Source organism: Muntiacus reevesi, chromosome 14 (genome assembly GCF_963930625.1).
Source record: "Muntiacus reevesi chromosome 14, mMunRee1.1, whole genome shotgun sequence".
NCBI lineage: Eukaryota > Metazoa > Chordata > Mammalia > Artiodactyla > Cervidae > Muntiacus > Muntiacus reevesi.
The window spans coordinates 62444095-62458260 of NC_089262.1; the positions used below are offsets into that span (position 1 = coordinate 62444095).

Genomic DNA, 14166 nt, shown 5'->3' on the forward strand with positions numbered 1-14166 from the left:
AAATTGGAGGTTATTTCTGGGTTTTCAAAAGTCACTTTTATTTTAAAGCTACCTTATTTAACTGACTTTCTTATAAAAAGGCAAAACTAATACAGGAGGGAAAAATAAAGTTTATTCACATACCTCTAGGAAATGATTCTTCAAAAAATCTAAAATGTCTAGAGCTTTTTCCCCCAATGTCTGAAATCTCTAGGATTAGGTATCTACTTAATCTAATTTTAAACAAAACACAGAACTATGCTTAGTAATAAATAGATAAATAAGTAAATAAATTTGAAAGTAGATATTAGGTATTCAAGCATAACTTATACCTCCAATATAATCAGGTATTTTGAGACTAGTCATACCATATTTTCCTTTTTAAATATTCTTAATTTTATTCTAAGATACTCCTTTCAGAAAGGAAAAAGAGAAACAAATCTTTAGATATAAACAAAAGGAGTTTGAAATTATTTCAATTCAAATCCAAATCCTACCATTCCAACTCCCTCAGTTAGAATGTCTGTGATGTTAACTATAACATATAAAGTATATATCGATCACAGCTATATTTCACTCCCCCTCCCCACTTCCCAGTAAGGGTTAGAAATTGAGCAAACTTGGGTCCTCTCCAAATACAACTGATACATTCAAAAGTTAGAAATAATAATGTTACCTCTCCTTCGCCCATATGTCCTTGCTGCATGTCAAATGAGAAAACAAAAAAACAAAAAAAAAAAACCTTTCAAACATTGTCAAAAGAATCAACTGTGATTTCATCTACCAGCTTAAGAAACTGAAAAAACAAACAAACAAACAAAAAAACTGGCTATATTCTTTGTTTCCTGGTAAATGTCTCAAAAAAATATGGAATTTTGATGCCGAGAGGTCAATGAATTTTTTTTTTAAGTTCTTCAAGGACACTGTAAAAATCTATCGAGTCTTACTTGTATTAAGGGGAAGCTTTCTACTGTAACTGTCACCTGAGGTCCAAACTAGTATGAAACTAAGAGAGTATGTAACAGGGTCTAAATCAAGTTCCACCATATTGATCTTAATTTCTCTCAGAATTCCCTGCTAACTAGCCATTTAATTCTTGACTTTTTTTTTTACCACGACAGGATAAAGAGCAATTCTGTACTATTTCTCAATTATTCCCTAATGAAGAAACTCATAACAAATGAAATCTTTAGGCAATTTATAAACTTTCTTTTAGCCAGTTTCTTGTCCCTAACTAAATCTTCCACCATGACCCAGAAGTTGAAAAGCATTAAAAAGTTTGGCATTTTATCATGAAGTAGATTCCAACTAATAAGAGAAGAAAAAGAATACAAGATAATACAGACATATAATTATAAGTATATATCTGAATACTTGGGAAATGGCAGGATAAATTTCAAATCAGGAAACTTTTGAGAAAATGTTTTCCTCAAATGAACTGGAACTTGGTTGTGTAGTTACTCTAATTCTACTCAACATACACTTCCTGAACGCCTGACCCTGCTAATCACTATAACACACTGCTGTGACTGCAGGGAACTTACAGGCTATTCAGCCACATAAGCAAATAATGATAATGTGACTATTACAGCAATAAGCCTGTTAAGTGTCAGGTGCAATGGGAAAAGAGGAGGAGGAGAAACTGGTTTTGATTAAAGAGTCAGAGAGGAGAGGGTATGGATCTTAGATAGATCTTAAAGGTAAAATAGAGAAAGGGCACTGCTGACCTGGCAATGGCACAAATAGGGGTGCTATAATACTCAGGGAAAGATGCCCAAAACAGAAGAATATGGAAGAAGTGAGGTCTTGGCTAGAGAGAAAATTTAAACAGAAAGCTGGGATAGGTTTTCCAGTTAGAAACTGTAACCTTTTAGGAGATCATTATATAAACTGGTCAAGGTTTTCACTCTTAGCTCTCTAGATAAATGCTAAGTACAACTCAGTTATAACTGAGTTACAAATATAACTTAGAAGTACCATGTGCCTATTTTCCAAAATGAAATCGTGTCTCATACCAAAGTAATTGCTAACATTATTAGACAATATTGAATTTCACCAAAGTACTTGGGCAAATGGATTAAAACCAATAGAACCTCCCTCTGCAGTTAGGTTTTTCACTTTAGTAATTCTTAAAATTGGGGTGAGGGTGGAGGTATTTTCTTTCTTAGTGAACCTGACACAGGTTAGGAAGAGAAAGATATCACAGAAGTAGATATTTGTTTAAAAATATTCTATTCTTATGACTGCTTCAAAGACAATGGAGTTTGGGGAAACAAATGATTTGAAAATCTTGGTTCTGTTAATCTTGAAAAGTTGATTGATGTTGCTTGGATTTCCGAGAAAACAGTTATTTGAAAAAGAGTAGGCATTTAGAAGATACAAAATTAACATTAAAAACTCTCATGTGTATGCTGCGTGCTAAGTTGCTTCAGTTGAATCCAACATTTTGCAACCCCATGGACTGTAGCCCACCAGACTCCTCTGTCCATGAGATTTTCCAGGCAGGAATACTAGAGTGGGTTGCCATTTCCTTCTCCAGGGGATCTTCCTGACCCAGGGATCAAACCCACGTCTCTTATGTCTCCTGCATTGACAGGTGGGTCCCTTACCACTAGTCCCACCTGGGAAATCCAAATAGTTTTCACTACTCTAAAAGTAAGTTTCACTATTTCAAAAGTAAGATTCAAAAACAGTAAAGCCTATACATCAATAGCAAAAATTGAAGACACTCAAAGTCTTCAAACGTGTACTTTCAAACTTTCATTCTAAACCACAAAATTAAGCTGGTTAATACAAAAGAATTCACTTAAATTCAGAGATTAAATGCCAAAAACAACATTTTCCCACATTTAGGTTATAGGCGCATAATGCTTAAAGCAACAAAAACTGCCCAATTAAATAGGCAAATCAATATAAACTAATACCAAAAAATAAAAACAATGACATTCTGGAGCACAGAAAATAAGAATGCTTAAATTTTTTTTTCCACTTATTATAATGATATACATTATTTTAATGTAGATTTGGATGTATGATATATGTGTGTACTTTCATATATATATATATATATATATATATATATATATATACACACACACACACAGGATATCATAAGCATACACTTCAATGAACTTTCCATAACACGAACACATCTACGTAACCAGAACTCAGGTATGAAATGAACAGTAAGTGATGTTACTTCATCTATGTATGAAAGAGGTACTAAAGCGTTGTTCTCTCACTAGTTTCAAATTACACTTGGTGCAAACTGTATTATGATGAAATGCTTATAACACAGATCTTCATCAGTTTCCTGAGGAAAATGTCAGACAGATTTCCAATCTCAAGATTACCAAGCGTTACGCATTATTTCACATTTTACAAACACCAGAGGTAGTGGCAGTTTAAAAAATCATTTAAATAATGTTTAAAGAAATATGTATTTTGGAAAACTTCTAGCTAAGTCAGCAGAAATAAACTCTGCTTAGAATTTTCCAATAATTACCATAGAATATACACTGTTAAGACTTCCCTGGTAGCTGAGCTAGTAAAAAATTCACCAGCAATGCAGGAGACCCTGGTTCGATCCCTGCGTTCAGAAGATCCCCTGGAGAAGGGAAAGGTTACCCACTCCAGTATTCTGGTCTGGAGAATCCCATGGACAGAGGAGCCTGGCGGGCTACAGTCCACGGGGTCCCAAAGAGCTGCACACGGCTGAGTGACTAGGCACAGCACAGCACGTACACTGTTAGTTTTTAAAGGATGTATGTTAGTATTGAATACAAACCCTCTGGCTCCCATCAGAGTTAACATGAAGACTATTTATATGCTTATCACTTATATTACTTGGTTTTGATCTATATAATTTGGTGTTCAGTACTAAAATGATTCAAGAATGTTCTAAATGGGCTGGAAACATTATGGCTATAAATTTTTATAACGTTTGGGTGAATGTTGCTATTAGATGTATTGATAAATACATTATTTCCAAAATATCTTTACAAGATTGCTTACAAATGCCCTATATTCATCAGTAAATTTCCTCTAGTAAAATATTTCAGTAGTCTGGCATTCTAGACTTGCAAAAATGTACAGAAAGACTCTTATCAAGTCTTTTTCAACACATATTTTATATATATATAATAAAAATGAAAATACTTATCTCTTAAAAAGTATCTTTTTCTTATTTGGTTGTAACATGTGTTAGAAAAGGAACAAATTAAACATAATAGTGGTATATTCACAAAATATATCACAAAAAATAGTCATTTAAAAAATATGGTACATATTCATGTGCTGATATTAAACATCTCTAAAATGTAGCTTGCATGAGGTACCTAAGTGTATATTGTATGATTCTTATTGTATGAACTTAACAATAAAGGAAATATAAATAGATTCATGGGAATAAATATTTTTTCTAGAAACAACCACAAGAACCTTTGGGGACAGGAACTGGAATGATGAAAGAAAGACTGATTCCGCTTCTTGTTTTAGCCTTTTCTGTTATATTCAAATTTACACTTTAATGTGCACTATATTACCATATCTGTTAATGGATCCTTTTGAGTTTTCTTCTTGGTACTTACATTAAAAACAAGACTTAAACAGGCATTTCTCCAAATAACAAACATATGAAGATGACTAACAAACATATGAAGAGATGGTCAACATCACTACTTCAATGCAAATCAAAACTATAATCAGGTATCTCCTTCACCCCAGACAGGATGGCCATAATCAAAAAATCTACAAACAAGTGCTGGAGAGGGTGTGAAGAAAAAGGAACCCTCCTACACTGCTGGTGGAAATGTAAATTGATACAGACACTATGGAAAACAGTATGGAAATTCCTTAAAAAACTAGGAATAAAACCACCATATGACCCAGCAATACCACTTCTAGGTATATGCCCTGAAGAAACCAAAGCTGAAAAAGACACGTGTACCCCAATGTTCACTGCAGCCCTATTTACAATAGCCAAGACACAGAAGCAACCTAGATGTCCATCAACAGATGAAAGGATAAAGAAATTGTGGTACATATATACAATATAATACTGCTCAGTCATAAAAACGAATACATTTGAGTCAGTTCTAATGAAATGGATGAACCTAGAGCCTATCATATGGAGTGAAGTAATCAGAAAGAGAAAAACAAATATTGTATATTAACACATATACATGGAATCCAGAAGGATGGTACTAACGAATCTGTTTGCAGAGCAGCAATGGAGACACAGACATAGTGAACAGACTGATGGACAAGGGTGGGGGAGAAGAGGGAGAGCGTGAAATAAACAGAGAGAGTAGCATGGATGCATATACACTAACACAAGAAAACATACAGCCAATGAGAATTTGCTGCATGACTCAGGGACTCAAACGGGAGCTCTGTAATAACCTAGAGGGGTGGGAATGGGTGGAAGCTGGGAGGGAGACTCAAGAGGGAGGGCACATATGTACACCTATGGTTAATTTATGTTGATACATGTTGATACATTACAACCAATATTGTAAACCAATCATCAATCAAGTAAAAATAAATAATTTTAAAAAACAAATGATATATGAAAAGCATCCCTTCAGTGTGGAAATTTCTTTAAAAACTAGAAATAGAACTGCCATATGACCCAGCAATCCCACTTCTGGGCATACACACTGAGGAAACCAGATCTGAAAGAGACACGTGCACCCCAATGTTCATCACAGCACTGTTTATAATAGCCAGGACATGGAAGCAACCTAGATGCCCATCAGCAGATGAATGGATAAGGAAGCTGTGGTACATATACACCATGGAATATTACTCAGCCATTAAAAAGAATTCATTTGAATCAGTTCTAATGAGATGGATTAAACTGGAGCCCATTATACAGAGTGAAGTAAGCCAGAAAGATAAAGAACATTACAGCATACTAACACATATATATGGAATTTAGAAAGATGGTAACGATAACCCTATATGCAAAACAGAAAAAGAGACACAGAAGTACAGAACAGACTTTTGAACTCTGTGGGAGAAGGTGAGGGTGTGATGTTTCAAAAGAACAGCATGTATATTATCTATGGTGAAACAGATTACCAGCCCAGGTGGGATGCATGAGTCAAGTGCTTGGGCCTGGTGCACTGGGAAGACTCAGAGGAATCGGGTGGAGAGGGAGGTGGGAGGGGGGATCGGGATGGGGAATACGTGTAACTCTATGGCTGATTCATATCAATATATGACAAAACCCACTGAAAAAAAAATTACTAAATAAAATTTTTAAAAAAAGATTGATATTAATTAAAAGTGGATGAAAGAGGAGAAGTAGAGAGAAGTTTTACAGTGATCTGATAAAATGCATGTATCTATCAGTGTTAATGTAAATATATGTATTGGCTTTGCATTTTGAACAACTGCCATTTAGGGTAACCAAAAGATATATACTTACATTTTTTTAAAATATGTAATTAAACATTAATATCAGCTTTCATTACACACCCCTTGTGTTTCTTATGTTAGATATTGTTATTGTTATGTATCATCCCTTGGTCATTGTTATATGCATCCCTAATAAAATAATCCTTTTATTGAGTCTGGAAAAAAAAAATAAAAAATAAAAGTATCCCTTCCTACATGAGGGCATCTGATTCTGTAAATAGGACTTTAATGAAAAGGAAAGAATGTGAGCCAGCTGAACTGAGGTGAATGAACCTAGAGCCTGTTACACAGAGTGAAGTAAGTCAGAAAGAGAAAAACAAATACTGTATATTAATGCACATTTATGGAATCTACAAATATGTTATTGATGAATCTATGTGCAGGGCAGGATAGAGACACAGATGGAGAGAACAGACTTGCAGACACAGCAGGGGCAGGAGAGGGCAAGACGAATCGAGAGAGCAGCACTGAAAATGCACATCAGCATGTGTGACACGGAGAGCTGGTGGGAGGTTACCGCACAGCACAGGGGGGCTCAGCTCAGCGCGCGCTGACGACCCGGAGGGGCGAGACGGAATGGTGGTGGGAGGGAGGCTCAAGACGGAGGGGATGTGTGTATACTTACGGGTGACTGACGTTGTTGTACGGCAGAAACCAACACAACATTGTAAAGCAATTTTCCTCTAATTAACAATAAATTTTAAAAAAAGAACAGGACTTTAGGCTATAAAGGATAAAATATGGCTAGCTTTTAGTGGGCAATGAAAGACCTATACTACTTATGCTACCTCAGGCTGGTCTACCTCCATTTAGGCTCCCTGTTGAGAAGGTAGATAGCAATGCTACTTGGAAAAACAAGGGGAGATGGGTCAGAGTAGAAGATGTTATCAAATAACTTGTTTTTCCAGTAGGACCAAAAAAAAAGTATGTGGGAGAATCAGTCAAATTAGTAAACCAGTTAAAAAGATATAAATCAAAGACTGGATGCTGAAAGGAGTTAATCTGTAACCAAAAGAATAAAGGTGGCAGAACCAAAAAGCAGACAATCATCACAAAGGCCAAAGTATATAATTCAACAAAGATGCAAAGTATCATTTTAAATGATTTTATAAATCATCCCCTAATTTCTTAATGGGTTCACTGTCACAAAATTATTTTAGATATATGCTTTATGGGTTTCCCTGGTAGCTCAGCTGGTAAAGAACCCGCCTGCAATGCAAGAGACCCCAGTTCAATTCCTGGGTCAGGAAGATGCCCTGGAGAAGGGATAGGCTACCCACTCCAGTATTCTTGGGCTTCCCTGGTGGCTCAGCTGGTAAAGAATCCACCTGCAATGCAGGAGACCAGGGTTCCATCCCTGGGTTGGGAAGATCCCCTGGAGAAGGGAACCCACTCCAGTATTCTGGCCTGGAGAATTCCATGGACTGTACAGTCCATGGGGTCGCAAAGAATCAGACACGACTGAGCAACTTTCACTTTCATATGATTTATAGAATTTCCTATGTCATATTGGCTTGTATTTATACTAGCTTGCTATACTAATTCAAAGAATGCTGACAAGATATAATAAATATATGAGAGGATTATTTAAATTGCTTACAGAAGGGCAGAGACTGAATGTAATTCAGTTTCTGTATTTCCCAAACCTTCAGTTTATTATTTATAAAAATGGAAAAATGAATAACAAAATATATCACATATATATATGATGGTCTGACAGACACTCAGTAAATAATAATTTTCTTCCTCCCTTAAAAGTAAACTCATATGTATATATTCTTAGGTTGATCTTCAACAGTTACTTTCAGCTCATTACTATTCCAAGGCTAATGACTGTAGAGCACTTCAGAGTTTGCATTAGGTTTTCATATTGTCTTTTTCATGAAAGGATCTTTCAACATGCTCCTTCCTGTAGCAGCTATGAACCATATTACATACATTTTCAGCAAGTGACTACAATCTACATTTCTCCTGGGCAAATTATGCCCTCCCTTTCCATAGATATCTGTCCCCTACCCTTCCTAAGCAAACAATCTTCTCCCTTTAAAGGAACTATAATTAAGAGATATTTTTCTATGCTAACTTTTAAAAGATTTCTTACTAATCTCTTCTGGGACAAGCAAGTACTTTAGCTGATGCTTCTAAGTGAGAGGCATCCACAGAGGAAAAGAAATACATACATGCATCTGTTCAAAACTAGTATTTTTTGCTGCTCTATAACTTTCCCTGCCAGAAGCTTCATTTTTGAAGCAGCTAATCCTAAATACTAAAGCTGTAAAGTGGGAGGTTGAAGAAAAAAGTACCACACACAGGCACTTTTATACAGAGGTGTGGTAGTGGTTAAATGTTAGTTTTCTTGGATAAAATAAAGTTTCAAGTTGGGTAAAAGGAAAATTAATCATTCAATCTGATATCTAGCTCGGAGCTAAACCAAGACACACCAGAGACATATGAGATGAATCTGGCCTATGCTTAGCACTGCTTTCTGACTTAGCTGAGAAACTGTTTCAGGGTTGCTTTTCATAACTATAAAATGAATACTCTAACTATATTCCTACTATGTAAGATAAACTACTATGTAAGATAAACAGATAACTAGGAAATGTTATCTGTTAAGGGATAAATAGTGGTCCCTCCTCAAAATCCATATGCTAAAGTCCTGACCCTCAGAACCTCAGAATGTGACTACTTGAAAGAGGGGCTTTAAAGAGGTGGTTAAAATTAAAATAAAAGAGGTCACCAGGCTGGCCCTGATCCAATATGACTGGTGTCCTTATAAGAGATTAGGATGTAGACTTTCAAAGAGGGGAAAACCGTGTAAAGACAAGGAAAACACAGCTATCTACAAGTCAAAGAGGGAAGCCTCAAAAGAAATCAACCTTGCTGACACTTGCATGTCAGGCTTCGAGTTTCCAAGACTAGAAATAAATTTCAGTTTAAGCCATCCATTCAGTGGTGCCTGTTATGGCAGTCATAGAGAACTAATTACAGTATCCAAAATGTAGCCAGAAAGTTGTTTTGTTTTTTTAGTACATTTAAAATCCAAGAATCTCCCCCTAAGGATGCCCCTCAAAAAAAATCTCTACAACTAGTAACACAACAATAATAATTTCCTAGGATACACAATTAATATTTGTTGAATTATACTGGCAATGCCTCTTAAAAGTCATGAGTGGTAATATGAAGGTAATTGCATAGTCTGAAAACCAATGATTGAGTACAGCCGTGGGGAAAAAAGAAAGTAATCTGATCTGCTGGGTAAGCAAGCCCTTTTTTATCTTTGTACATGTAAATACTGATATTATTCCAATATAACTGCTGAAGTTAGTAGACTAAGTATTCTGAATCTTTTTATTTATTTAAAATTTAAACCCCACTTCTTCCCCCAAACCTTTGATTGCCTGAAAATTTCAAAACAAGTTATAAATAAAAGTCACGTTGAAATTCAAAAGTACATATAAGTTAGGAAACAGTTCTTTCATATGTTTATTCAAATAAAGCAAGAAATAGTTCTCAATTCAACAGAGGTTTGGAAGAAAAAGCTGAAAGTTATTAACTGAAGCAAAGTAAAGTAGCTATACAATCACCTTTCTAAAGGTTTTTAAAAGCCTGAACAGACTACTTGTGATGGACAGAAAAGAAAAGCTCCTGCTGGTTCCTTTAAGTCTCAAAGTTGAATAATGAATACAAAGCAACACAACATATTAGGCTTATTTTCAGCTTTCAGAAAAGGCTGAATGGATGTAAGATGTAAAGCAACTGCATTTAAAAGTAAATAAATTATATTTCAGGTTATCTATCTTAATAAGAGACAAAGAAAGCATGTTCAATGTTAGATAATTTTTTTAACTCACCATAATCTCTTGGTTTGTGTTTCTTTGTCCCCTTGCAAATCTTTAGCACTAATATTCCCAAAATGACATTCTAATTAATTTAGTTTGACTACATACCAGGTGCTATGCTAAATGATTTTACATGTACTTAATCTCCCCCACAATCCTACAAGATGGGTATCATTTGTGATTTTTGAGTTTATCTTCATCAAACACAAGTAATACATTAAACTAGCTCTGCAATACAGGAGCCCCCAAAACTTGAGCTATAGTGAGAAAAAAGTGCTACTAAGAATTATCATACAAATGAGACCAATTTATCTATATAAGCAATCCACCATGGAAGATGTTTCAAAAGTCTGACTGAAGAGAATGGGCAATTTGTTATTGCTGTTTAGTTGCCCAGTCATGTCCAACTCTTCTGCGACCCTGCCAGGTTCCTCTGACCATGGGACTTCCCAAGCAAGAGTATTGGAGTGGGCTGCCACTTCCTTCTCCAGGGGATCTTCCCGATCCAGGGATCAAACTGGAGTCTCCTGCATGCCTAAATCAAGGTGACTAAAGAACTGTCTTAACATCCCTCCACCTCGCATTAATTTCAAGATTTTTAAGCAACCTTCTGTACTCTGGACTCTGCTGTCAGAGAGGGAATGGGTCTATCAGTAGACTCCAGTATCTAGAGATACTGGAAGTATTTCCCCATTATGAATGTATAAACTGGCATCCAGTATAAGTCAGCTTGTTATTAAGAACTAACACTTGATCATACTGACAAAATCAAGTTCTGGGACCCTACAAAGCTGAATACTGGATCTGAGACCATGGCAGCCATAACCCCATACTCTGGGTCTTGCCTGAGGAGGTAGCAAGTTTCCCCTCTTTGACTTCTCTTTGTTCTTTATCTTCCTATCTTTCAGTTTGAGATAGTGTTAACCTCAGTCAGTTTACTTCTAGAATAAAATTTCCATGTATACAACAGTAAAAAAACCATCTAGTCTACTTCTAGAGGGTGTGGTCAGTAAAATTTCAAAATATAAATATTTTTTTGGTGGGGAGTTACCTTTATTTTTTCTTTGCCAAGTGAGGGTCATTAAAAAATAACCTAATCTTGAAAGAAAGGATATTAAGGGGGGTGGGGGGGTATAAGAGGAAAAAAATCTTATAGTAGACTCTAAAAAACTAAGTGAATTTGGCTTTAAGGAAAACCCACCAGAGAATGTTTCTTTTTCTCAACTCAACAAAGATACTCCAGGGACAACTGACCCAATTAATAATTTAGCAGTAATGAAACAATTGAGAGAATGAAGAGTTGATCCCTTTGCCTAAGACAGAACAACACTATCTCAGATCTTGGTTGCTTGCAATTTCCAGCACCTGATTCTGGAACTCACTCCACAGGAAAAGATGAAACCACACTACAATGGCAACCCTTATATTACTCCTCTTTATCCTGATGCCACTGTCACCAGTTTTGGATTTCAGTCTATACACATTTACGCTGAAATACTGTATTTTGGCATTATTTCTGGCACTGTAGCATGTAAAGACCAAAGACTGATGAACAAGGGAGGTTTTTTACAAGCCACATGGTCTGCAGAGGATCTAATGCATGCAGCAACTCTCACAAATCAAATCTCCGTCTAACTTTTCTTGGCTCAATAATCCTATATTCTACAGAACACTGATTTTTAAACACTACAGAAAAAGAAATCCAGTTAAAAAAGTAAGTTTCAACTCCTAATTCATACTAGACCATGGACAAGGAGGATGATTTTTTTTGGTTTTGCTTTGTTTGGGGAATGTGGAGAATATGGTTATTTGGTCAAGAATATTTCACAGAAGCGGTGGGACTTAAAATGAGTTTTAGCAACTCATTTAGCAACTCATTCATAGTAGATGGCACTATGAATACACAAATTTGAAATCCATATACAATAGTAAAAGGGTGAAAAAGAAGTAAACAAGACTTCTGTATTCCACCCAATTATTTAAACTATAGTCTTACAAAAAACTTTTTAAAAATTCTTTAATTCCTTCTGTGAGTAGATGGCCCCTCCTTCCTTAATAAATATAGTTTGCTTCAGAAGACACATATAAAAAGAGAGCAGCTCAGTGGTAACATTTAGAATAGGCAAGGAGAATTTACTAAAGGCACTACAAAGGCTGATAAAACTTCATTTTTCTTCTTGTCATCAGACAACAGTGAATGACCTTGTCCTTTGCAAGGTCAAGCTCTGTGGTCTTAGGCTGTTTTTTTTTATTTTAGATCTCTGATTACCTTCCCTTTCCTTTTCCAACTACACAGAAATGGTTTTCGTGTTGACATTTCAAAGGTCACTCTATAGAAGCAAACACTGAATTAAGCCATTCTTTATGTGTCTTTATGGGATCCTCATTTATTTTCACTGTCACCAGTTTTAAGACAGCAAATTAGTTGGCTCTCATAGTTTAAAAAAAGTTTCTGCTCTAATTTGAAGGACTAGTAATTATTCATAAAGTATCTGACAGATTAATAGCAACTTGCAGTTATCACTGCAGGGCAAACTAATGTCATTTCTCCACCTGCTGAAGCACAACTACTATATTTTCTAACCAGTACTAGCTTGTTTCAGTTCTGTGAATTTCACTAGGGTGAATCAATTATTATCACTTACCATTAATAAGCAGAGAGCTATCGGATCCTGGATATGAATAGTTTAGACGACCTAAGGGTAGAAGAAGGCCATTACTATATTTTTTTCATAGATGGTTTAAATGTATTCAACAACAAAGCTGAATTAATTGCTTAATAGGTATTTTAAAAACCATATTATGGGAATAAAACTTAGCTGTGCTAATAAACACACAGAGTCAGAGGACATACCAAACAGCATATTCACAAACATTCAGAAGGGAAAGCCTGAAAGTGGGAAAATAAAACACTCTTATATTTCACTATTCAGTCATCCTAATTTCCAAATCCCCATCCAAAGCAATCTTGACACTGTGATGTTCTCATATCAACTCTTAATAATAATCTTCATGTTTTTCCCTCATAAATGTGCAAGTTTTCTTTCATGTGCAGTTCTTTACTGCTTTTTAAAAGTATGTAGCTAGCAGTAGTATTTTTTATATGAATCATAACAAAAGTGCCAGTTTTATGCCTACATGCACAAACATGCCAGTAGGTTTAAATTCTCATCTAGGGGAATAAATACAGAAAGTAAAGGAACACATTTCACGGTACTTACACATGAAGAAAATAGCAAAGCACACAGCAAAAATGCACAGAGGCAGAAGAGTATTCAATAAATGCTGGGTTAATTTTATCTGAATATTGAACCTAAAATGGGTATGCAAGATACCCATGAGAAAAGGGCTTATGAAAGTCTAAAATTTTTGGAGGATACACCATCTTCCACAAATAAAGGGGGGAATGCATTTCTACTCTAGAAGAGTTTCTACATGTAAGTTGAGGTATCCAGACTGCACATACTATGAACCTAGATCTATGCTATAAATTATAAAACTCATTATTACAACATTTTTATGTCTTCATATTCCACATGCCCTTCATACGAATGGTAAAGGACCCTCAAGTCTTGCTCATCTAAGCAATGGAAAGGGGAACTTGATGGTTAATTACCTACCAGAGTACAGCACTCTACGCATCAGGAGTAGTGTGAGAATTTAAAATTGACTCAGAATTACAAACATTCCAATTAGGAAACAGCAGTTTAAACTCTGACCCCAGAGAACCATAACAGACTCTCCAAAACAATAAAAACGGCGGGTAAGCAGAGCTGCTCCCATGACGAGCAAGCCTTTCAGGATGCCGGGAAGACTCCAGACCCCACCTGGTTCCAGTGAGCACTACGGGAGCTAGAACGTGGTCCTATTCACCAGCAGCCACATTTAAAAGCATTTAGAAAGGAACTTTAGACCACAGCTA

General features: G+C 35.7%; 1 protein-coding gene across 3 annotated transcripts in view; it reads right to left on the reverse strand.

Moving 5' to 3' along the window:
* The window catches only part of CPEB4 (cytoplasmic polyadenylation element binding protein 4), a 69575-nt gene that overhangs the window by 16714 nt on the left and 38695 nt on the right, over window positions 1–14166 (reverse strand). Inside the window, exons 3-4 of one of the 3 annotated variants that reach the window (XM_065905147.1) lie at window positions 12890–12940; window positions 656–679 (exon numbers count right to left, since the gene is read on the reverse strand). The exons of 1 other annotated variant lie outside the window; for it this stretch is intronic. In XM_065905147.1, coding sequence (XP_065761219.1) covers window positions 656–679; window positions 12890–12940 — 75 coding nt within the window. The remainder of the gene's footprint in view (window positions 1–655; window positions 680–12889; window positions 12941–14166) is intronic. One more of the 3 variants, XM_065905148.1, reaches the window with a different exon arrangement.